Genomic DNA, 24,266 nt, shown 5'->3' with positions numbered 1-24,266 from the left:
TACAAACCAGCACTGCAGTAAACGCCCATTTCATTGCAGACTGTGCCCAACCTGTTATCACCAGTTCCTGGTGGTGCTAGCAACACAGTTACAAGACTTTTGGAAGGCTTAAAGTTTGGCAAAACAAGCTAGCTTCTGCTGATAATATCTTTTGCTGGCATATACTAAATACCTTCAAAATGTTGTGCTCATATTCTTCGGAAAAAAAATTATCTTTCAACACTAACATTTAGGATCATAATGGGCCTCAAGCTCAGCTGGAGACTCAGGATGCTAATATAGTAGTTTTCAATAGCAGTGATGTATTTTGACAGAAAAGAGAATAATAAATTGCAGGGCTGCTTGAGCATTATTCAGTACTTCTATAATGGGGGGAAAATAATTGATGTGTTTCTTTTTGGCAATAAGACACATAATGAATCAGACACCTTGACAGAAAGACACTTAGTAAAAATAAATGTAACTACACCACTTCATTAAAGTAAAAGTATCTTTACTATTAATATACAAATGGTGAAGAGTGACAAATAATTGATATACTTTAAGCCATACTTTCAATGTCTTTCATAAATACAAAACCAGCATCTGCGATATTACTTCTTTTTACAGTATAGAGATATATATATATACACAGCATTTCATAGGGACATAAGATTTTGAAACAATAAGCAAACTAGCTCCAGTGGTAGCTAACTTATCAATATATAATTCAGGTGGTATATATCGCAAGTGGGCTGTTGACAACGTGTGGAATAACAAAAACAATATATGGTATGCTTTAGCTTATACTGTACACAGCATACAAATACATACTGAGTGCTCATTGTAGCAGGAAAGCTTTTTTTTTTTTCTTTTAAACCTTGTCTAAGTAGTTCAAAATTCTTAGTGAGAACTCTACACCATGAGCAACGAAATTATCTTCCTGGGGGGTCTGACTGCTTTATATATTTGTTACTGATCTATAGAGACTCTGAGGGTTTGTTTTCCCCTCCCCCAACCCTGCATTTTAGGTATAAAAATGTAGCCTACTTACACGGTAGAGTTAAAGGATAGAGCAGGGCTAATGTTCCCCCTCCTCTGGTTTTCACAGCCCACAGTACCCTGCCTTTTGGCAATGCCCTCCAGCAGCCTCTCTTGTTTCAGTAGCTCCCCATTTCCCTTGTCACTGCTAACGCAAGATGCTCCCAGTATCCGAGCTCTCTCTCAGCTCACTCTTTGGCACCTGTTCTCTCTGGTAGTGGCTTTCCTGAATTCTGTTGGCACTGCATCTGGTCATCTCGCCCGCTCCCAATCTCACCTGTGACTTAAAAGCTGCCAATACAAATTTGGCAGTAAATATTTATTTAATTTCTCTGGGCTAAAAATGGCCAATATTCAAGTTTGAAAGTCAAACATCATGAGGCTCACAATGCCTGTTAAGAGGAAAGATAGACTGGTAAACTGTGATTTCTCAGAACCTGATCCAAAGCCAAATTTGTAATAGAAAGGCTTCTTTTTGGCTTAGGTTCAAATAAAATCATATAAGAACACATTTATATGCGCAGTGGAAATACTGAAGATCACTTAAAACTTAGCAAGTGGTTTCCCCCAACCACTACACAACTGCTGTCAAGTGGATTGGGTACTCCAGGAAATGATATGAAAAAATCTGAAAAAGGGGGTGGAACTTTTTAAAAAAAGATTTATTTAACCATGGTAGCTTTGCATCGATCAGCACAAGTATCTGAAGTTAAACAAAGGGATTTAAGAAGAAACATCAATTCTTAGAATGTTTTCATCTTCACCTAAAGAAGTATCGCAATCACAATGAATTATTTAGAGGGATGTTCTATTTCTTTTATTTCTGGGCATATAGTAATGTATGGGATAGAACTGTGATCAGATATTTTTATCAACGTTTCCTGATCAGTACAAACTCCTGACAGGAAAACCTCCTCTGTGCAAAATGTTAGCAGGAGCCTGGCAGGACATTTAAGTTCCACTTACACCTAGAAGTCGAATTCACAAAAGCAACTCGATCGGCAGAGGACATTCAAAGCCTTGCTGAGATGGATGGATGAAAGTCAGGCCCTTCTGAAGTCAGATTGTGTCTTAAAGCCCAGTGAGACCTGGATTCCACTGTGGCGCTTCTTGCAGTGCTCTCAGCATAGTTCAGTTTGTAATAGGGGTCTTGAGCTTTTTCAGTAAATGGTCTTTTTGGAGGCCCTTTAATCAGAAGTGAATGTCACCCAACAGACACAACAATTACTCTACAAAGATATTACTTCCTATGACAGCTTACACAGAGATGGTGAGGCCACAAGTGACTGCAAAACAAATATTCACTGCAGTTTTACTCCAGAGGTAAAATGGTGGGAAGATGCTCCACATTATCTTTCAGATTTGAGAACAGATTTTAATGTTCTAGGTCTAAGTACCTAAACAGAACTAAGGAGACTTTCTATCTGACTCTTCAACTTGATAAATTGGTCAAAACACCCCTACACACCTTACACCTCCCATGTGCTCCATCTATTTGAATCTTTTCAGCACTAATACAACCACTATACCCTCACTACAATTGTGATCTCAATAGATTTTTGCAAATTTTGTGTTTAAAATATTTACGTGACTTGAGAATACTATCTCCAGTTTACCTTAGATGAGTATATTTGAGCATATTTGAGCAGAAAAGTATGTCATGGTAAAGCTTTCAAATATTTTAAACAGGCTTTGTAGACAAATTATTGAAGATTTTTCTTTAATAAAGCAGAGTGGCATGCTATCAAAAGGCACAAATACATTTCCATTATCCGGTCTAGGAAACAGAAAAATGGCATGATTATTATACTACAGTTTGATGATTGGCACTTAAATAAATAATCAAAGTACATAACCATCATAAAAAGAAAGCCACTTATTTGGATGAACATCAATACAGAGGCTGAAGACAGCAGGTGGAATTTTCCATACCAGGGACTGTTGTCAAACAGCCTTTGTAGATGACTGTCACTGTGTAACTACATTGTATATATCTATGAAGAGATAGAAAGTAGGCCCAATCCTGCAAGCTCTCCTATGAAGGTACATCCATCCTCCGGCTCACATCGACCCCCCTCATGTCAGAGGGGTGCCATATGAGGGGTGGTTTCAGCCACACAAAATTTCTTGCAAGACTGAGGCCTAAATAAATTAATCTTTGTCACATTAGGCATTAGCATCACCAGAATAGTAAATATTTCTGCAACCACAAAAAAATCTTAGAAGTTGAAAAAAACAAATAAACAAACAAAACCAGAAAAAACCTCTCCAGAGTACATTTGTATACTAAATTGTAAAACATTAATTAAAACTTTTGTTACTGTTGTGGTAAATCAGAATGCAGGTCTACTACAGAAATAACAACAAGAAGCTCTAAGTCATTTTACTTAGTTTTACTCCTTATTTTTTGTTGAAGAGAGATTGTCACTGCCACATTCCGCACCATTAATAATTTCAATGGCTCCCTCCCATCCTCATCCCTGGAGTATGTTAGTGTAACAATTCAGATTACTTTTACAAATAGTTATATTTTGTCAACTCTTCCGACATTTCATACTAACACTTAAAATTACTTTTAGACAGTAAAAGTGACATTTATACAGATACCTGTTTTTTTTTTTTTCTTTTTAGTCTAGAATAGGAAAAGAAAATAAAGAAATGAAGTTATTCCAGTTCTACACATATCTTACAAATTACTATGCGCTGTCCCTCATTTGGAAATATTTGCAAATACCAGTGTTTTTAAGCATTCTTTCGTGGTTATAGTTTGGCTTTTTCCTGCACAGCATAGAGTCAAAGCACAAGAGATAACCTATTAATCCACAGACCAAAAGGTATGCTTGGAACAGCCCATCAGTAATTTAGAACTGTTTAATTCTCAGCCCTCACATAGCCCAACTGGCAAGAGACTTAACAGCAGGAAGAAAATAAATACTCCTAGAAATAGCTTTTGATTTGTAATCCAATATAGTGGGAAATGCTTTTGCTTCCAATATTGAAATAATTTTACAGTATATTTTACTTGTAAAGAGTAGCACAGGCATATTAATAATAAATGTGCTGACATGACCTCTTAAATTCTCTAATCCCTTCACATTGTAATTAGAGGCCATATTAGGGAAAAAAAAAAAAAGAAAAAAACAAACCCAAAACCCCCAGTATATCGCTGTTAGGCCATGAAGGTTTTTTGTGTAAGTCTCAATAAGAAGTACTAAAATTTGAAATGCATCTACAGTTGAGCCAAGACACTGTTAGCTCTGCCCACATTGAATAGGAACCTTGTTGTGCAAATGATCATGCTGGCTTCAAAAAAAGCACCATTTGCCTAGAGAAGCTTGACTTATGTGAATATGCATGGCACCACCTAACTTTGTGATGGCAGGTAGCAGAGGAAAGGATGTTTCCTACCTTCATCCTCATCCTGGTAAAACTACTGCATGAGATGATGTGGGTTGCAGATGTTCAAGCCACACCAACCACATTATTCTCAACTGCTGGAATTTTCCAGGTCCCTTCCTTGCATTTCGATAAAGGGAGAAAGCCCAGCTGCAAATACATACTTTGTAGAAAGAATATATATTCATACATATAAATGAGACATCTGGTTCTTTTAATTATAGGTTAGGGGACAGTCCTGCTCACTGTGTATTTACTCGGAAAGAAACAGGACAGAAATTTAATATACAAGCAGCTATTTGGTAGTACTGCCTGCCCAGTATGTGGAGCAACAGTGAGAGGTCATAAAGGAATGCCTTCATCTTTCCTTCACCCAGAAGCAGTGCCTTAGCATTTAAAGAAACTTCTTTGCAGCAGTTTTAAATTATTCTCTTTCATGACTTTCATCCCACATTGCTATCTCCTCTTACCCATTCTTTTCACTTTGGTACTGGTTTTGTGGGAACTTGGCCTCTTATCCTAGCCACACCAGTGGTATGCCTCTGTCCTCAACTACTTGGTTCATTGTAGGTATTTCCCGAAGTGAGGAAAAGTTGTAAAAAAACCCATAAAATGACTTGGGTTTGAAAAATAAGAAAGATCTATGAATTAAATATATCCTCCTCAGCTCTTTCAAATGCACTAAAGCTTGGGTGAACAAGGTTAACCCATTTTCCTCAAATTTAAGAACACTCTTACATTTCACTTTCAGCTTTACTGCACAAAAGTCAACCACTTTGCCATGACTACAAAATATCAGCTAAGGGTTGATGACATCCTGTGGGAAATTGGGAAGTGTAAGCACTTGAAATACGAGCAAAATTTAGATATAGCATGGAGAGGATGTAATTTGCTGAGTAAAGGTACACTTAAACCTCAGGTATGATGTAGATGTGGAAAATGTACAAGGTACTCTACAATTTACTCCTGATAAGTAGAATTTTTCAATCTAGTTTTCTATATGGTTTATCTACTTCTTCCAAAGCAAGACTTTGAAGAGTTTGGTGGGTGTGGATATACTTTGCTGGAAAGGAAACAAAACGTATTGTTCCAACTAGTGGCACCATTAAATCAATGATAATAAATATGAATGAATTTTGCATCAGATAAATCAGTCAAATTTCAGAGTGGTGCATGTTAACTAGAATAATAAAAAAGATTATCTTAAGGAATGCTTGACAGGAAAAAATGTATTTAGACAAGATGCTATTAATTAATAATTTAAAACTGTTCCTAACTGTTTAGCTAAAGTCCTCCTTTCCATCTGTTTTTAGGGTTTTTTTGTTAAGACAAAGGGTATGAAATCGTAAAGGAACAGGTGCTACTTTAATAAGGCCAACTTTTAATATTTCATATACTGATTTGGGGAGAAAATGTATCTACTACACCAAAATGCAGTTCTATCCCTTGACTAAATGGTTAGAACTAAAAGAAGAACGAATACTGTATATGTATAAATATGTTGGGACCAATAATTTGAGTTTGTGTTTATTGTAAGGTTTCACTTGAAGCCAAGATTATGATCAAAAAAGAGTTTTCTTTTCACACCTTTGCTGCATCTTAGTTCACATGCGACCTCCAAAACTTTAGTACAGAAAACCTGAAGCACTGAAAATCCTGGAGCCTTTCAGAGTCCCACTTATGTAGTTAGGATGAGGCCAATATACTGCTACAAAATATTTAGCTAATTTTATTTAAATCTGTACATTGTGGTTATCAACTTTTTATTTTACCAAAGAACCCAGGTGAAACTGCAGGTGGAGCTGGCTCTATGTTGAAGAGTGTCTTTTTTTTGTTTGCTTCAAGTGATAAGCACAGCTGGAATGACTACTGAGTGTCTGCCAGTGCTAGGTCTTAAACATGATACTGAGACTGGTTTTCTTTTTTTTTAAAGGCAACCTAAACTTTTATTATAAATGGAGACAAATACAGTAGTATATGGCACTTTATGTATGTAGCTTGCACTGTAAGATCTGGAGAGACCTGATGTGTTGTTTGTGGTTAGGGGTGCTTTGTAACTATTCTTCTAAATAGACATACTTTGTCATATAATAAATTACAGTTCTTATTCTGCAGATTTTTCAAATTTGTATCATGGGACTTGGTGTCAGCAAAACTACATACTAAAACCATTAACAAAAAAATAGAAAGGAACTGTAGACAGAAATTGTTTCATCATATGTACACATGTACTAACTATTCCAAGCTTAAGTTTCCCAAGAAATTATGGTCAGCTGTAAAGTTTTGGTCACGGGGTGACTTCAATCCAAATGCATTATCCAGACAGCTGTAGTTTATCTTATTATGCTTTGCTATCATCTTCTTTTGACTGGATGATGTCATTAGCAACTTTGATTTCTATGGTTTCTGGATTTAAAGCTTCTTTCCCATTTTCCTCCTTTAGTGGCAGCTTCCTATCAGAAGAAAAGAGGAATCATGGTAACACATAAATAACACATAATCTGGAATTTAAGTCAACAATGTATGTATTGCTTATACAGTTCACAGTGTTTCTAAAAACATAATTTATTGACAATAATGTATAATTATTTTATTATGAGCACTGAGGTTCTTTGCTTTTAAAGAAATTCATATTAACTCCTTCTATTTCTATAAAGCCAGAAAAAGCTAAATGGCACATGATAAGAACTTTGCTGCTGCCCAAAATGCAGTTTCTTCCATAAGACAACAGAAACAATAGAATGCCAAATAACTTGACCCAAGACAGTACAGAGGTATGTGTACCCTAGGATACCGCGAAACACTTACAGTCAAGTCTTTTGATGAATCTAGATTATACTCTTTTTTTATGTCTGTTTCTAAATGTAAATTCAATTGTATACGAGAGACGACATCTATCGTTGGAGGTTATGCCAAGACATAGGTAAAGGAAAGAACTTCTTATAGCACAAGGAGGTAATGGAAGTTATTTTATTATTTAGAAACTTCTACAATTTATTTTTGCTAGATCACACAATCTAGCTGCATTAATAACTTATAGGTCTTTTAAGACTAACGTAGTGAAAACTCTGAAGAGTTTTATAATCCTTAATTCCGATGGAAAGAGAGTCCCCACCCTTACTTTACAGGAAAGACAAAACACTGATTTCATTCAAAAAGGTCTTGAAAATCATTGATTCCCTACTGCCAGTATTTAGCTGTCAAATATATAAATAATAACTATTAAATGTTTCAGTAAACTTCCACTGTGATTACTTTGATGTCCCAAAGAGCAATATACTGTTCAAAACCTGCCTGAGGAATCCCTTAGGAATGTCTTGTAATAACAGTGTTTAATAACAACAAATAAAACAAAGCAATACCCAAATTCCCAGTCTTAGGAAATTTAGGCTGTCTGAAACAAACTAAGAAAGTTGCTGTTTATCTAGAGGTTAAACAATGAGCACAACCTATATCTGAGAGAAATCAAAGAGAAGACTAAGTTGTTCTATTACAGTAAAATATGTGGGATATATATCAGCTGTCTGGCTTTGAGCACAGAGGGAGGTCCCTAGTAATTGTCTGTTTCACAAGGCACACCCAAAGGAAACAGATTTCAGCCCACAACATGACGCCTGAAAGAATGGAAACAGCAGAATCAACAGAAATCTATTTTTAAAACAGGATAAAACACTGGGGCAGAGGAAGCGCAGCTCATGAGATGCATTTTAGGTATGCAGGCACCTGTGTTAAAGGCCTGATAATGCAAAGCACTTAAACTAGTATTAAAAGAAAGACCTAATTTAATCTAGTTTTATATAAAGGCAGAGTAAATTCTAAAAAGATGGTGCTGAAAGGGAGGAAATATTTAGTCAAAGTAAAAACTGGGCAATTGACAGAATATACTGTGTGGAAATTTAAATAAATTGGTTTTGAAGAAGTAGATTAAGAGCATGTTACAAATAATTTCAAATTATTTGAGATAGGAAGATTTGCTAGAACCCTGTTGAAAGATACTAGATATTACTGAAATCCATGTTCATGCAAACAGTGTGATAAAATTAGCCTTGCTTTCAATGCAAGCAAGGAAAAAAAAAAAAGAACTACAAACAAATAAAATGTTTTACAAGTTTTCCTCATCAAAAAGTCCATCCACCATTCTTTGCCCTTATTCTTTAAAAACTTGTGGTTTTTTGTTGGTTTTTTTTTTTTTTTATATGATGTGAAGTTATCAGTTCAGTTATTGTTAGACAGTATCCTCTTTGACTATGAAAACATTTTTGTTATTTTGGAATTTTCCTCTCCATTTGTTTCAAATATTAATTAATATTTAATCTCTATTAACAGGTTCAATCATTTTCCTCTTTTAATTAACTAAATCAAGTTTAAATGTTCTAATTACACCTATTTTCCTACACCTATTTTTTCTTTAGCTACATCTATTTGAAATAATTTTATATTTTTCAGCTGGACAGACTAATCCTTTCAAATCTTAAAGCATTTTATAATAAAAGCTTTTTAGAAAAAAACCTAAAACACTAGAGAACTCTAAAAGGTTCTTTTGCTTTAAGCAGATGCTGTCTGTTATCAATCATTAATAATATTGACTTCTTCTAGCACTGCATGTGGCCTAACTGCAATAGTCTGCAGATATTACCCATACAAAACTTTAACTAGAATATTTACTTTCCTGTTTTATAGGAAAATGGCTGCTAGCCATTTTGATACTGGAATTCACCCAGCTTCATTAATACTGAGAAAAACTCAACCAATACTCGAAATACAATAATGTCAGACTAGGGATGTAATTATAGTACCACATTGCGTGTGGTATTTTAATCATATTACAGAAATGTAATATGAAATGCACAGCTTAAATTGATTTCCTGCCAGCATTATTAAAACTTGTTGACTTGCAGGTAAAAGTGCTCTGTGCTCATCTGTCACACATGGATCCCAAACCCGGCTTTGACAAGAATCATCTGAGATAAGGTAAAACATAGACTGCCGAATAATATGTTGAGCAATATAATGAAAATACTCTATTATTGTAAGAGGAAGTAATCTCTTTATTAATTATTTCCCACAAATGCTTAAATTGCATTTAAAGTTCTGAGTATAATTTGGTATTATTCAAAATATTTCAACTAATTATTCAAATATTTCATCTAATTTAAACTGAAGGCTTATCTTGTATACATTGAAGACAGCCATAATTAGTCAGAATGAATCCAACCTTGTATGAACATTGCCTGCCTGGAATGTCCTTGAAACTTTTCCTTCCTGCAAGCTAAGCTCTTCCCTCCAAGATCCCTGTTGGTCATCCTCGCCCTGCCCAGCGTGTGCCTTTATGGCTGATAGCACCTGTTGTTGACAATGCATTTTTGTGTTATTCCTACTGAGAGACTTACTTCTACCCTATTGCGTCCTCCTTTCCTTTAGTGGCATCCCACCCATACTTTATATTGCTTCTCTGTTTCATCAGTTATGACCTGTGTCTGAGCAGAAGGTCTTTCCATGTTCCCTTGGCACCAGTGTCCCTTCAGATGTCCTGATTGCATGATGCTCTATTCATCTTTGGTTTCCTAAGTGACACTGTGCCAAATCTTTAGCTGACCTCTGTCCAGCTGTACCTTGGACTGCTACCTTTTGCCATTGGTTGTGGGAGAAGAAATTACCGAAAAGGAAACTCTCATCATTATTAATATCTCTTAGCAGTCCTATTCTCCCAAGGACATAATACCCATCAAACTCCTTATCAGTTGTCCCTATGATTTAGTTATTTTTTCGTGCTACCAGTGACTGATTCTTTCCCCCTTCCCTAAGATAATAAAACATTTTTTATTTTAACTTTCTCATATGTCACTCCTGTCAGCTGCTCTAATGACTGGGACAAGCAGGAAGAACTGAACTTAATCTTTCCTGGTATCATGTCCCTTGCTAGGTGCATCTCATTTGTATTTGCAAGATCTGGTGCTACAAATAGTCTTGAAGTATGAAAAAATGTGGCCCTGGTGCCTCACCCACTAACATATCCAAGGCCCACTGGACTTGTACAATGTTTACAACTACATTCCCCTGACTCCTTAGATAACTGTGGGTTCTCTACAGTGCCCCTCATTATAAAGTCTAATATGAAGAGCAAACACATCACTAGTCATTCAACAAATTTCATAATTAGTTATTTACCACAAGTTTGAAGTCTTCAGGTACAGGTTCTTCAAAGAAGTGTATAGCTTAATGTACAGTTACTTAACACACACCCCATTTACTACAAATGCCAAAGACAGCCAATAACACAGGCTTTTTTCTTATTAAAGGTTCTGGCTTTTGCAGTTCTAGATAATGGCAAGGAAGGCAATTTTCAGAAAGAGAAAAAGACTGTTTTATAAGAACATCCTCTCCTTTTAAAAAACAACTGTGATTCCATCAAATAACCAACAGGTGAGTTTCTATATTTACTACAGAATTGTCTTCGTAGCCCTGACAGCTTTAAGATCTCATGAGGTAGGAGATTTTCACAACACATGAAAAGCTTTGGGCTCAAACCAAAGAAACTTGGAGCTTTCTTTAGTAATTTCACATCAATCAACTTTTGAGGCTCAGAAATGAAACTCTTGAGCAATCAGTTCATGTCCTTTAACACCACTAGGTGGGCTCTCAATAGAAGGAATGGTACTGTCATCACCTTTGTTGAAATATTAGTTTCTCTTCAAACTAAATTTTCAGAAGAAAAAAAAAACAAAACATCAGAAGCTCTCATTGTAATAATAAGCTTAGCAAAATACGAGCTTGCTTGTGCCCTATCACAAATGTTACTTTATCCTCCACACAGGTTTTGAAAAGTGCTATTCAGGTACAAACACCAGGCACTTTACCCAGTTTAAACTGTTCTAGGGGCTGCAGCAGCAAAACGGAGGAGAAGACGTGACTGCCAGTGCCCGGGATCCCCAAGCCCAAGGCTGGTCCCCGTGACTCAGGAGGCAGTCGGAGCCTGCAAGCCTGGGCGAGAACCACTGCAGTTTCTGTGCTGAGAGCAGCTTACAGGGACGGGAAGGGGGCATGAGGGAACGGAGCAAAGTGGCTGCCCTTCAGTGCTATTAATCCAATTATACCACGTGGACTTAAATACTGAGCTAAGCTCTCAGTTTCGTGAATGAAAGCAGGAACGGACCACCCTGTAAGGAGCTGGATTTCTGGAGCATGGGATCATTGTGCCCTACATACAGGGGGTGTGTGGGGATGTGTGTGTGACTAAGGCCATTCCTGAGAGTCAGGAGATTATTCCCTTAGAGTGGTTAATAAATGCTGAGTAGGTGGTAAAGATCAGCTGCACCCGACTTAAAAAATCCTTGTACTCCTGCTCAGCCACCACTGCAGGGTCAGGAGAGCTGGGGGGGGTGAGGTGTCTGCGGGTGCCGGGGCTGAGAGAGAAGGTGGCAGGGCTGTGACCTGCCTCTGCTGGCCATGGTTCTCCATGGGGTTTGGAGGTTAGCTGCGAGCAGCAGGGGAGCAGCAGGGGCAAGCTCAGGTGCAGCCTGAGAGCCACAGAGCGCAGGCAGAGCCTTGCCCTCACCCTCCAGCCCCTGAATGCAGCGGGCAGAGCTGGGGGCAGCAGCAGAGTGTCGGTCTGTGTCCCACCGGGGCCAGGGCTGGGCACAGGCTGCTGACAAGCCTGAAGCTGATGTGGGGCTCCTGGTCCCTAGGCAGGGCCAGGGCAGGCCAGGGCACGGCAGGCCCCCCCGCCCTGACACGAGGTCTGTTTTCACCAAGAGCACAGGAGAAGCTCCTCAGGAGCCAGGGCAGCAGGGAGGGCCAGAAAATTTCCCTGGATACTTGCTAACCTCCAAACAGGTGGTGGTGTAAAGATATGCTGCAGGATTGCCGCTATCGCGGTGTTGCCATCCAAGGGCTGGATAACACCCAGATGTGGTTGTACTCTGGGTCACAGAAAGAAGAAAAAAATGTCTAGTGATAACCGCAGCTGTTGTATGTGGGGTACCATTGGATCAATTATTTAAAAAAAAAAAAAAAAATCACAGTCATACACTGCATTGCCGCAGCACACAATTCTGGTGATGCTGTGTATCTCCCTCTCAGAGCACGGGAAGCCCAGTCCATCCTCACAGCCAGGAGGAGCTTGTGTGAAACTCTGGGGAATGTCAGGCTACTTACTCTGGTTCTGTGAGGGGAGTTGTCTCATTTGGCTCATTTACTGGACTCCCATCTTCATGATTGGTAATTCTTTCATCCTCTGTTCTCATTTCCACTATTGGCTCTTTTGATCCATCTTTCCTAAAAATTATCAAGAGTCTTAGTCTCATCATATTAACGACATACATTGCACATAACTAATTACCATGATCCCTTCTCTCAAAAGTCAGCAAAGAAAAGGCAGAACTAATTATCAGTGACTAACACCACCGAGACACATTTAACAGCGTGTTCCCAATTCCTTGAAGTCTTCAAAGCATCCTGTATCCATGGTTACTTACCTAACTCTGCAAACATCATGGATTAGCATCTCAAAAGAGCATTTTGTTTATGACTAAATAATAAGACAACGGCCTCTTCATGGGAATAGATGTAAACTTTCCTAACCCAGTATAATAAATATCTGACTTGACACCCAGTTATGCTTGAAGTTTTCTGGCAGTGTAAAGAGCCTTTATGTTAGTATACACATTGCAGAAGTGTACTTTAATCTCCTGAGATTGTGACAATCCCAGCTGCCAGAACGGTGTAAAAAGCCCTTATGTGATAAGAATCTGGCCCTTTCTGCTCACACTGGTAGAAGAAACTCACTGTTTCTGTGTCATATTTCCCCCATGTTAGGAACAAATGCTAGCCTCCCACATGTAAGGAAATGAATAAACTTTGTGCTAATTGGATAATGAATTGTAAGGAAGATGGAGCACTGAGTATTGTCATTATGCTTTTGTTGATAATCATAGAATCATAGAATAGTTTGGGTTGGAAGGGACCTCTAAAGGTCATCTAGTCCAACACCCCTGACATGGGCAGGGACATCTTCAACGAGATCAGGTTGCTCAGAGCCCCGTCCAACCTGACCTGGAATGTTTCCAGGGATGGGGCATCCACCACTTTTCCGGGCAACCTGTGCCAGTGCTTCACCACCCTCAGCGTAAAAAATTTCTTCCTTATATCTAGTCTAAATCTACCCCCTTTTAGTTTAAAACCATTACCCCTTGTCCTAATCCTATAGGCCCTACTAAAATGTCTATCCCCATCTTTCTTATAAGCCCCCTTTAAGTATTGATAGGCTGCAATAAGGTCTCCCCAAAGCCTTCTCTTCTCTAGGCTGAACAAGCCCAACTCTCTCAGCCTTTCTTCATAGGAGAGGTGTTCCATCCCCCTGATCATTTTCATGGACCTCCTCTGGACCCGCTCCAACAGATACATGTCTTTCTTATGCTGAGGGCTCCAGAGCCGGACGCAGTACTCCAGGTGGAGTCTCACCAGAGCAGAGTAGAGGGGCAAAATCACCTCCCTCGACCTGCTGGCCACGCTGCTTTGGATGCAGCCCAGGATACGATTGGCCTTCTGGGCTGCGAGCGCACATTGCTGGCTCATGTCCAGCTTTTCATCCACCAGTACCCCCAAGTCCTTCTCCACAGTGCTGCTCTCAACAATATGACCATGATATGGAAATAGCTGCTCACTGCTACAGAAGTATTAACAATATAAGTACTAATTAACTTGCATATAATTTTATTCTCAGAAGGCAGATCAAAGGATACCCAAGATATATTTGATATTTCCAAAACAAAACCTCTTTCCATGCAAATATTTCATCCCTATTCCTGTCATCAGATCAGGAATTGTATCCTGGAACTTCATTAGCTGCAGTCTGGAAACACAGGGTAACCGAGTTACAGATGAACAATCACTTTTATATTTAACAGACTATTTTCTGGACCTGTGATATTCTAGAGAGCAGTCAGACTGCTATGTGCCATAGTAAAGACCTAGTTAAATCCTTGTCCAATTCATATCTCACATTTTCATATTGTTCCTGAGAAAATAATCGTTAAACAGGCTGTTACAACTACAATAATCCATCTATTCAGAAGCACCTGGAAAACCATCCTCTGGTAGGTATCCTCAAGGAAAATCTTTGCAGTGTAGCACAGATAAATATGTAGCCAAGAAGTTGACTAGGGAAGAACTAACGGGTAGAAGTCTAAAAGATTCTGGTTATTTTTAAAAAAAAACTTGCATGTGCTTATTCACCACTGCAAGTGAAATTCTACTTTAAGATACACAGATACAATGCTCATTTCTGTAGATGATGCACTGAACTGTCATGGCTACTTCTTATCTGTGAAAAGATTATGGATCGTAGTAGGACTGGTGGAGGGAATAGTAAGTTCTACTTGGTTTGGTCTACTGTACATCTACAGTCTTACGGACAAACGTACATTATTCCATGACCAAAAGCCTAAAAAAGGCATTATTCGTGAACAGCATTCACACAGGATTGAGGAATTGATCAGTACAGAAAGTACAAACTGTGTAACAATTAAAAATTCCACAGAAGGGAAAGTGATTTGTAGGAAATGCATTATGCCATTTCTGTTCCAGGTGGCTGTGTGTATGTTACATGCATTGTATCATCTACATTCATTACATATGGAACATAATTAATGACTATATATATCCTACAATCAAAATGTAACAAAGAACCATACCATAAACCCACTCAAAAATCCAGAATGCAAACTGATGTATTTAAAACAGGGAAATGTCAGTGTCTTTTAGGGAATGGCAGTTGGCATGAAATAAATTCAAATTTTGACTCTTCAAGCCTGTCTTGAAATTTTAGCCTGACAGTTTATTTATGCAGAGAACAGGCTAAAATAAGAACAGTCCCGAATATTTTAAGATCTGACTGACTGAAGATCACACCAACAAGGAAAGAAATATAATTAAATAAGATAGTTGTGCTTGTAAAAGAAGTGACATGGAGGAATTAATATTAAGTGACCAACTTTATGCTTTTCTGGGACAGCATGGAATGGCATTTGGGTATGAAATGTTGATAGCAAGATATAAACTGCTGTCAAGTGACATTTGCCACTTTAGCTCCCTAAGGTCTTTTCCATTCAGGAGGGTCTGTACACCAATTCGTACTTGGTCACTTCTTGAATGGGAAATGAAAGCATAAACTGAAGTGCTGTGCTCAATAGGAAAGGACAGCTGAGTCAGAGCCAGAAACTTCACATCTTGATTCTATTGACCTGGACATGTTGGCTTCACACAACAGAAAAAATGCTGTTATTTCTTCGCTCACTGTGAGCTGTGGAGAATTAGGAAAAAGCTATTTTATGGCATAACTTCTCTTCAGAAGCATTATTTGATGTAAATACTCTGTGCCTGCTTATGACTGGTTTTGTTCTATGGAGCTGTTTCCAAAAGACTTGAGAACCCAACCAAGAAATGTAATAAAGTTACCTAAGAAAGACACAGTCTCTGGATCCCAATAGCCAGAACTAAAACCAAAAAAGACACTTACACCTTCACTACCGACAACAAAGAAGCCCAATACAGCTATGAATAATGAGGGCTGCAAAAACTGATCTACTCTACAGGCATCTGGAGAAGGACAGGATCTGGGAACCTGCAGGTGAATGAACTGCAAGGCCTGACTACTGAGAGAGCTACAGAACACAGGAATTGGACCAGTAAATGTTATTTAAATGACATAAAGACAGCATTCTCACAGATATTACAGTGTATGCATAAGAAGTCTATCAGATGAACACAATGAGGAAATTAAGCATTTTTTTTAGCAAAAAAATGGAACTGCCTAAAATGAGGGACCGTAAGTAGTCCTCTCTCCAGCTTACCCTTTGAAAACTCTGTAAACGCTGGGTCTTTAAAGTACTATTATTTTATGCAATCAGTGCTTGAACTGTTTTGCCAGAGATCTTACTATCCACTCTTATCATTTAAGGGAACATATTTGCACATAAATGATTGGTTCATTCGCATTTGTCTGATGAAGTAGCCACCACACAAAGGTATTTGTGAGAATCAGGATTGTTTATTCCCCACTTATGTTTAGCAGTCACTGACTGTTGCTATGAAGAACAATCACGCTCACCAGCATTTCACCCACATCCAACTCAGCACTCCTATTTTTAAAAATCAACAGTATTTTTTATTCCTAAAGTCTACGGGCAAGAAACAAGATTTTCCATCAAGTGCTATATCTGAGAAGAAAAACTTTTTCATGGATTTTCTATAATACTGTGTCCTTCACTCCCAGATTTACTGGCACTGCCGCAACCATAAGCTGAGTTTTTGGGTATTAGCAGCAAAAAGATGGATTTGTAGAAATGGAGTTACAATGATCTGTTACCTGTTCCTCAGGGACCAAAGATGTGCCTATAACTATTACTGAATTACGACTGATTTCCTTTGTGTCAAGCTGCACAAAAAGGCCGTCTTAAAGTGAGGTATGGTAAATGCCTTTTTTGTGTCCATTTTTCTTTTAAGGCAACATTTGACCACAAACAATTCTATACATTTCAGAGGAACACTTTTCCAAGTAATAGAAACATTTTATTCATTCCCTTTGCCACACCACAAAATGGCCATAAAGTTAATATAAATTAGACAGCCAACTTTTTCTTGTAATGAAGTTTCCAAAATATGTGATTAATACTCACAAGTAAGCGGCCTTTCCTTCTTCCAGTTCTTTACTTTTTCCACTTGAACCACTCTTTTTCCCACAGATCCTCCTGGTGATGCACATTAGCAATCCACATTGTCGTACAAAGAAGCAGCTAACATCAGTCACAACCAGGATTAACAAAAGGGCTGCCACTCCCAGGCCAATGACAGCACCAAGTCCGAGACCATTAAAAAGAGTGTCTTGAAGGAAAGAAAATTAAAACTTATTAATAAAATTCATCCCAGAGAATAGCATTTTCTAAAGCTTTTAAGCTGTAGGCCAGGAGGCTAAAGGATGTTTAGAAATGAACCATTCAGAAATTAATGGAAATAAACAGTCCTGAAGATTAAGCATGTATACAACCTGATTAAAAAATAAAAACCCCATCTTTTCTATATAATATTTTCCCATTGCCAAAATTCCAATATGGTCACAGAGCATAAATGACAGTATTTAATAACAAATAACATCACATCTTAACATTCCAAGACTGAGAGTATCAGTATGCAGCCTAAGAAAAACACTTAAAATGTTCAACATAATAATAGTTGCTATAAATTGTCATTGATATAAATTGCCATTTTCCACATTTCAAATATAATTAATTAGCAGCGGTGCTATGCAGAATTACTGAAAGGTTTAAGAGAGTGCCAAAAGAGTATTTATGCTCATAAAGGTCATTTTTTGAATTAAAGTAGAATGAAAAAGTCTTCAAAGAAGTTAATTCAAGCTATTTAATCTGCAAACAGTTGCACACACTTAGTCTTAAATAAATTAGTATGAGAAAAACTATGCATATTATTAAATGATTATAGGGTTAGGACCTAATTTTGTATAGTCTTGTACCTTGAAAATGCGTTCACACACTTCAAAATAAACATATTACACACCTGATGTTGCTTTCTGTATTTGTATTATCAAAGCTGATGCTTAGCTAATTTTACTTAATTACCAATCTCAGAAAAAATATTTTAATGTTTTGACTCAGTTGACATTTCCATAACAGACAGTAATGATACTGACTGTTTTGAATAGTGTGATTCTCAGAAGAACAACTACTGTGTTTGTGAACTCAGACGGCCCTTATAAAGGAGAGGACTTTGATCAATAAACTAGGGGAAAAAAGAAAAAGCCACCTCCGTAATGGTTCATGCACCCAGCTAAATCAAGGTGTCAGCCTAGCTCAGAAATTTGGCTAGTGACAATTGCCTTGTGTGATGCTATGTCCTGAGCAAACCCCACAGGGGAGTGGAACTGGGATTTTTGCACGTTGGTGTTGCACATCAGCATTGCTTACTCAGTGTTACCATGCCTTGGAGTGATGCATGATTCAGCAGTGCAGTGGTACGTTTCCATTTGCAGCTGTATCTATGCCTGTTGCCAAAATAAGAGCAAGATTTTTCTGACAGGAGATTACTCGAATACTGTTGTAACAGACACCAAAACATAATATAATGTAACATAATATAATATAAATGTTTTAATGGGGCTACTGCCATCATCTTCCTCTTCTTTCTGTTCCACCTCCCTGATACATTGTGGACTGTTTTCAGATTAAGACTATCATTTAAGCTTTCTTATTTCTGCTTAACTAATTTTTAAGAAAATACCTATTTACCCTTTCAAATATAATTTGAAACTTATTTTCTTGAGGACTTCTAAATCAATACATACTAATAGAAATATATGCTTTGTTAGTCTGTGATAGAACTCTTAAACGGAAAAGTAAGAACCTTTTTCAAAAGAAGGGGAACATTTTACTTCTTATGCAATTGGTTTCATTGTCTGTTGCATGGGTTGTTTTATTACAGAATTGTTCTTCAGAATGTTATTATGCAATAAGCCAGAATTCAATGTATATATTTACATGCATGGATAGGCAGATAAACAGACAGATATTACTTCAAAGTTATTTTCCTTTCTTCAGAAAGACTTACAAAACACTACATAAATAACAAAAATAATGGCAGAGCAATGAAATGATGTACCATTTATACATTGCCCCGTCAGCAATGGTGGAAGTTAACATTTCACATGAATTCATTTTCTTTCTTTTTTTTTAACATCAACATTCCTAGTTAAATATTATAATTTCTGATACATCTTCCAAAACTTACTTTATCTGTACATCCACCCATCTATTTGATGACTCCCTTTGTAAACTTCAGTCATTTGTGTTTACTAGTCTGAATTGCCAGGAAGATATAAATAGATATTTAATTCCAGTTTATTGAAAAGCTTATATGTTTCGGCAGGTATAATACCAGTAAATTCTATAGAGTCCAGTTCTAGAAACCTTATACAGTGAAGTTTTCCTCTCTATACCTTCTTAACCACTAAATAGAATGTGGAGGAGAAAAATTAGGGTCTTGTAATCCATATTTTTAAAGGGATTCCGAGTTGTTTTATTGCTCTTGTATTTTTAGGATTTTTTTTCTTTTTTTAATGCGGTGTTAAGAAGTCTTTACCATGCGAAGATACATTTTTCACTGATGTAAACAGCATTTCCAGTGTCACTGGAACATTCTGATGTGGCAAGCTTCCCACCCCAAATGATTCAGTGACAGAAAAGCCTACACAATATTTTCACTGGCAAGTGAAGGAAATGTTTATAGTAACAATATTGCTCCTTTGTACAATGATATTGATATTCATTTGCCATAGTTGTGGGGAAGACTTTGTTTTTAATTTTTAATCTTCTTGGTATTGGTGAGACATCTGAGACCTAAGTATTTGACTGTTACATATTTTTCTCTCTCTTTAAGATTGATAATTTCCTTTTCATTCAGCATTCCGCATCTTTACTATTGCCCTACATGTCCCAAGTCCTATTTTTCCCACTTGCAACCCATTTGTTCATACAGGTTTCTGTTTCACAACATTTGAAAGTCTGATTTCTTATGACTGCCAATACTTTTCCAACATTTCTCTCCTTTATCTCCCACACCCCGAAGAGTGGCAGGAACGCGGCCACATTCTGCAGTGGGGCGAGGACCATGGCTGTCATCAGCCTTCTCACCTGTCTTAGGCTCTTTATGTACTTTCTTCTTCTGAAGACAGGCAGAAATTGGACTATCTTGTGTTTTAAAAGTATGTGTTACGGTTTATTTTTAATATTAATGAAAAGATATAAAATTAATTTTTAATAAGTCAATCTTTGGCTTAATTCTGTTCTTTCTTAAATTGCTGGGACTTTGTACTGGTCTATCTGCTCCCGCAAAAGGCACTTGTAAAACTAATGCCAATTACTATTAAAGCAGACTTAGGCCTACCTTGACTGCTTTCAAAAATCATATCCTAATATATCTATGCTATCAAAGCAATGTGAAATTTTGTCTTAATATCTTATGACGACAACAGAAGTACTAATTCTGTGACTGGATGAAATGTTAATGTCATTCAACATATAGCCTTTCAACCAACTTTGAAAAACACCTTTGTTATCAAAAAGTTTTGCCCTAAATTAAATTGGGATTAGCTTTACTGTGACAACTCTTAAACAGTAAAAAAAAATACATTATAAGCAGCAATGATTTTAAATGTTTTTTTTACAGTGTTCTAGTATGTACCAAATGGACTCAAAATACTAGTTCCACTTTGTGCTCTACAACAATAAGGTATTTATACATTATATAACTTTTTTTTCTAGTTAAAAACACATTTTAAATCATAAAAACTCAATGTTAATGTGAGAGAATCAGTTCTTAACAATTTTGTGAAAAGGTTTATTGTATACCTGACTTAGTAATCTAATCATAGTGGAGCCTTTTAAAACACTACTTGAAAAAAAATAAGTGTAAGTAAGTTCCATATTTCTGAATGAGTTTTAATTATAATTTGTCAAAAATATGCTAAAATTAGAATAATATGGTTTTTGTTGTATAGAATGTGGCATAAATAATATAATACACCTTGCCATGATAATGAAGGAAACTGCCAACTTTAAACAAAGTCACTTCATTCACCCACTTCTTCAAATAAGTGCTTGCCAGTGAATACTTATGGAAATAAGATTACAAAACTTTCAGAAATGAAATTTAAAAAAAAATTGAGGCAAGTTTCTATAAATGTAATGGAAAATATTGGCAAATTTCAAGTTCTCATTTATTCAATAAGTTGTATTTCTAACTTCTAATAAAATAATTGAACATTTTTGCACAAATCATTATTTGAATGGGAAAGAGCAATGAAGAGCTTTGGCAAGTAAAACAGAATTTCCCAGTGAAGAGAACTAACTGGAAAGATAAATTTTCTGGACCCTCAAGTGTAAATTCAGAGTGAAACCCTTTAAGGAGTCTATATCCGATACTCTAAAGGGAAGCAAGTCTAAAGAGAGAGCCACCATCTAAATATGTACACAGAGCGTACAGGTACCCTTTGTACATGGAAAACTAAAGCTATTGCTTCTGCACAAAGAGACGGGAACTTAATATGCAACATTCATATATCCGGACTGACGTTACACGAATGTATGTGCTTCGATGTGACAGAATTTCTCTGTACTCTTACAGAATCACATCGTATATATTCAATTGTTGGCACAATAAAATAATAATTTCAAGCTTTATAATAAGTACTCCGCTTGAGCAGGGGGTTTTGACAAAATGACCTCCAGAGGTCCATTCCAACCTCAACCATTCAGTGATTCTAAGTTTTGTTGGGAAAAAAAAGCAAGTTAGCACCTTTTTTGCTTTTCTTTCCTTCCCCTCCTCTTTAGCAGGCATGGATTAAAGGAAAGATGAAAGGCAGATGATTCTACACAGCTCTTAACCTTTTACAGTCATTTACATTTTTAAGGAAAAAAAGCAATGATACAAATCACTTTCCTACGCTCATAGGGTAGCACCTGGCAGCTACATTTGAATCGTTGCAAATGAGCGTGCAGGGATATTATGCATAAGTTTGTCCTTTCTTTCAGGTTAGTCTGAAGCTAAAGTAGGAACTGCTCTCAAGCTAAAGTAGTTGAAAACTATGAGCTAGAGGATGATTATGAAAATACTGCACTGGGTAGTGGCAGAAAAAAAGCATAATCTTGTTTATGGTCTTCTTGAACTGCCCTGTTGTACTGACCCTTAAAAAGGCTGTCCAACCATGACGGTTATTTCTGCACTGCCTACGAATGTTGTCTTTGATTTTATATCTGATCTGGAACTTTTCTTAGAATGAAAGGCTTACAAGATGTATATACTTATTCAAAACCTCTAAAAAGATAGAAAACATAGATCTTAAAAATTAGTATCCACTGATGAGCATCCAAACAATCATAATGTAGTACCAAAAAGTTAAACAGCTGTACAAGGTTTTTCTACCACTTAATACTATAATGGTGGAAGGCCAAGACCATTGCTAGAACAAGCACTGCCAAGCTAAAGATCTGGAGAGGGAAAAAAAAAGGATACACATCCAAACAACATACATATCATGAGAAAAACAACAATGGCAAAACCAAAAGGATTTACCAGAAATGTTATAGAATTCCAGACAGGTAACATGCATCTATAATACACCATCCCCACAAATACTGTGAGGAGGGTGTTGGAGGCAGGGTATTGCAAATATTCAAAGGATGGTTCTTCATTTTATTCATTGTAATTACTCATTTGTTTCCAGATGCTGTGAAATGCTTCCTTTTTTTTTTTACTCTGGGGATATAAGTACATTCAAATTCATACATAATAAGTGGAAATAATTTCTCAATTGATAGCAGCTAAAAAGGTCATTCCTCTTTTAAAAATAATTATGTCTGATATCTGTATTTCACTGCCTTTTAATGCTTTGCATTTTCTTGTATTGAAAATGGATATATCTAAATTGTGGGACTCGCATAACTTTGCTCACTGCCTGTCAAAACATCTTCCTCCTTCATTTTCCAACGGGAAAAGTCCAAGAGGGGTTTAAATGGAGCTGTTGTGTGCTCAAGCTCCTTTGCTGTGGGTGATCAGGATGCAAGGACTGTGTGACACCCACCAAATTTTACAAGTTACAGGTACCCAGAATGAACTCTATCTTGGGTAGCATGTGAAGGTAGCATGTACCCAGCTTTTTTAGTGAGAATGGTATGATGCTGGAAGACTATATTAATTAGAAGAGGAACCATTTCTTAGCTTTGTACAAGAGCTTTCCATTACTAAGCAATCCATTACTAAATCAATACTGTTGCAGGATCATCTTTTAAAAAATTATTACGATTCTGTGCAACATTTACTGGGGGAATGTATGATGCAAAAGAGACCATGACAGTAAGTAATATTCTTTTCTATCCCATTCCTTAATACAAAAAGATGCTAACAAGGCTGTAATCGACATTAATTTTAATGTTTTTTCTTTCTCAGTGATTTTTCCTATAACTTTCTGCTAGGACAGATACTGCTGAAGGGCAGTGTACAAGCACATGAGGATCTGTGCTCTGCACTGCACGACTGAGTAATAAGTTCTGACAGATATGCTTGACATACAGCTTTGAAAAATAGGGGGATGGTATTATTGATCCTGATGTAACTAACTAGCTAAAGAGAAGGTTTCCTCTACTCTCTTCTACCCATAAATGTCATATCTTCATTGTCTACTATCTCTAATGAAATCTGAGCCCGATTGCAGTGGAGTTTCAGTGGTTTCACTGGCAGCAAGAGGAGCCATAAAGAAAAGGCTGTATACCACAGACAACGACACACAGAAGGGATGGGCATTCACAGTCAAGGGAGCCTGTGGTGCCACCAGCATTAGTTGGAGCATTAATCTCAGTTATGGAGACTGAGCTACTGAAATGAGCATGTCTAAAATGGTGTCTATCAGCAATGTTATGCTTTTCTGATACTTATTTGAGTGAGGGAGCTTTTCTTTATTATGGCAGAGATCCTCTTGCCAACAAGTTTTCTGAAATGACTTTTTTCCTCTAAATTTTACAGGAAAATTTCTTTTATTATGACTTTTTCTGGTACTGAGTGAGCAGGACTTGAGTTTTCATTTACTCTAATGGCCCTTTACAGCATTTTTCATATGAACGTGTCTTAAACAAGACATAAATGAAATAGCTAAATAAAACAAATGTTGTAATGTAAATAGCAGCTCGAGTGTTCCTGTCAACAATGTCTTGTCCATGTCCACTGAGGGATAAGAAGGGAAAGGAAAGAAGGCCGTGTTAACTAGAAAAAGTGTGCTGAGTTGTGAAAAT

General features: G+C 37.1%; 1 protein-coding gene across 1 annotated transcript in view; it reads right to left on the bottom strand.

The window, feature by feature from the left end:
• Positions 1-476: 476 nt before the first annotated feature.
• Positions 477-24,266, bottom strand: part of NCAM2 (neural cell adhesion molecule 2) — a 330,359-nt gene continuing 306,569 nt past the window's right edge. The window contains exons 16-18 of the mRNA XM_076352315.1: positions 17,091-17,295; positions 12,571-12,690; positions 477-6,869 (exon numbers count right to left, since the gene is read on the bottom strand). Of these exons, the coding sequence (XP_076208430.1) occupies positions 6,758-6,869; positions 12,571-12,690; positions 17,091-17,295 (437 nt within the window). The 3' untranslated portion in view covers positions 477-6,757. The remainder of the gene's footprint in view (positions 6,870-12,570; positions 12,691-17,090; positions 17,296-24,266) is intronic.

The sequence above is a fragment of the Aptenodytes patagonicus genome, chromosome 1 (assembly GCF_965638725.1).
Source record: "Aptenodytes patagonicus chromosome 1, bAptPat1.pri.cur, whole genome shotgun sequence".
Classification (NCBI taxonomy): Eukaryota; Metazoa; Chordata; class Aves; order Sphenisciformes; family Spheniscidae; genus Aptenodytes; species Aptenodytes patagonicus.
This window is presented reverse-complemented; position numbering and strand designations above follow the sequence as displayed.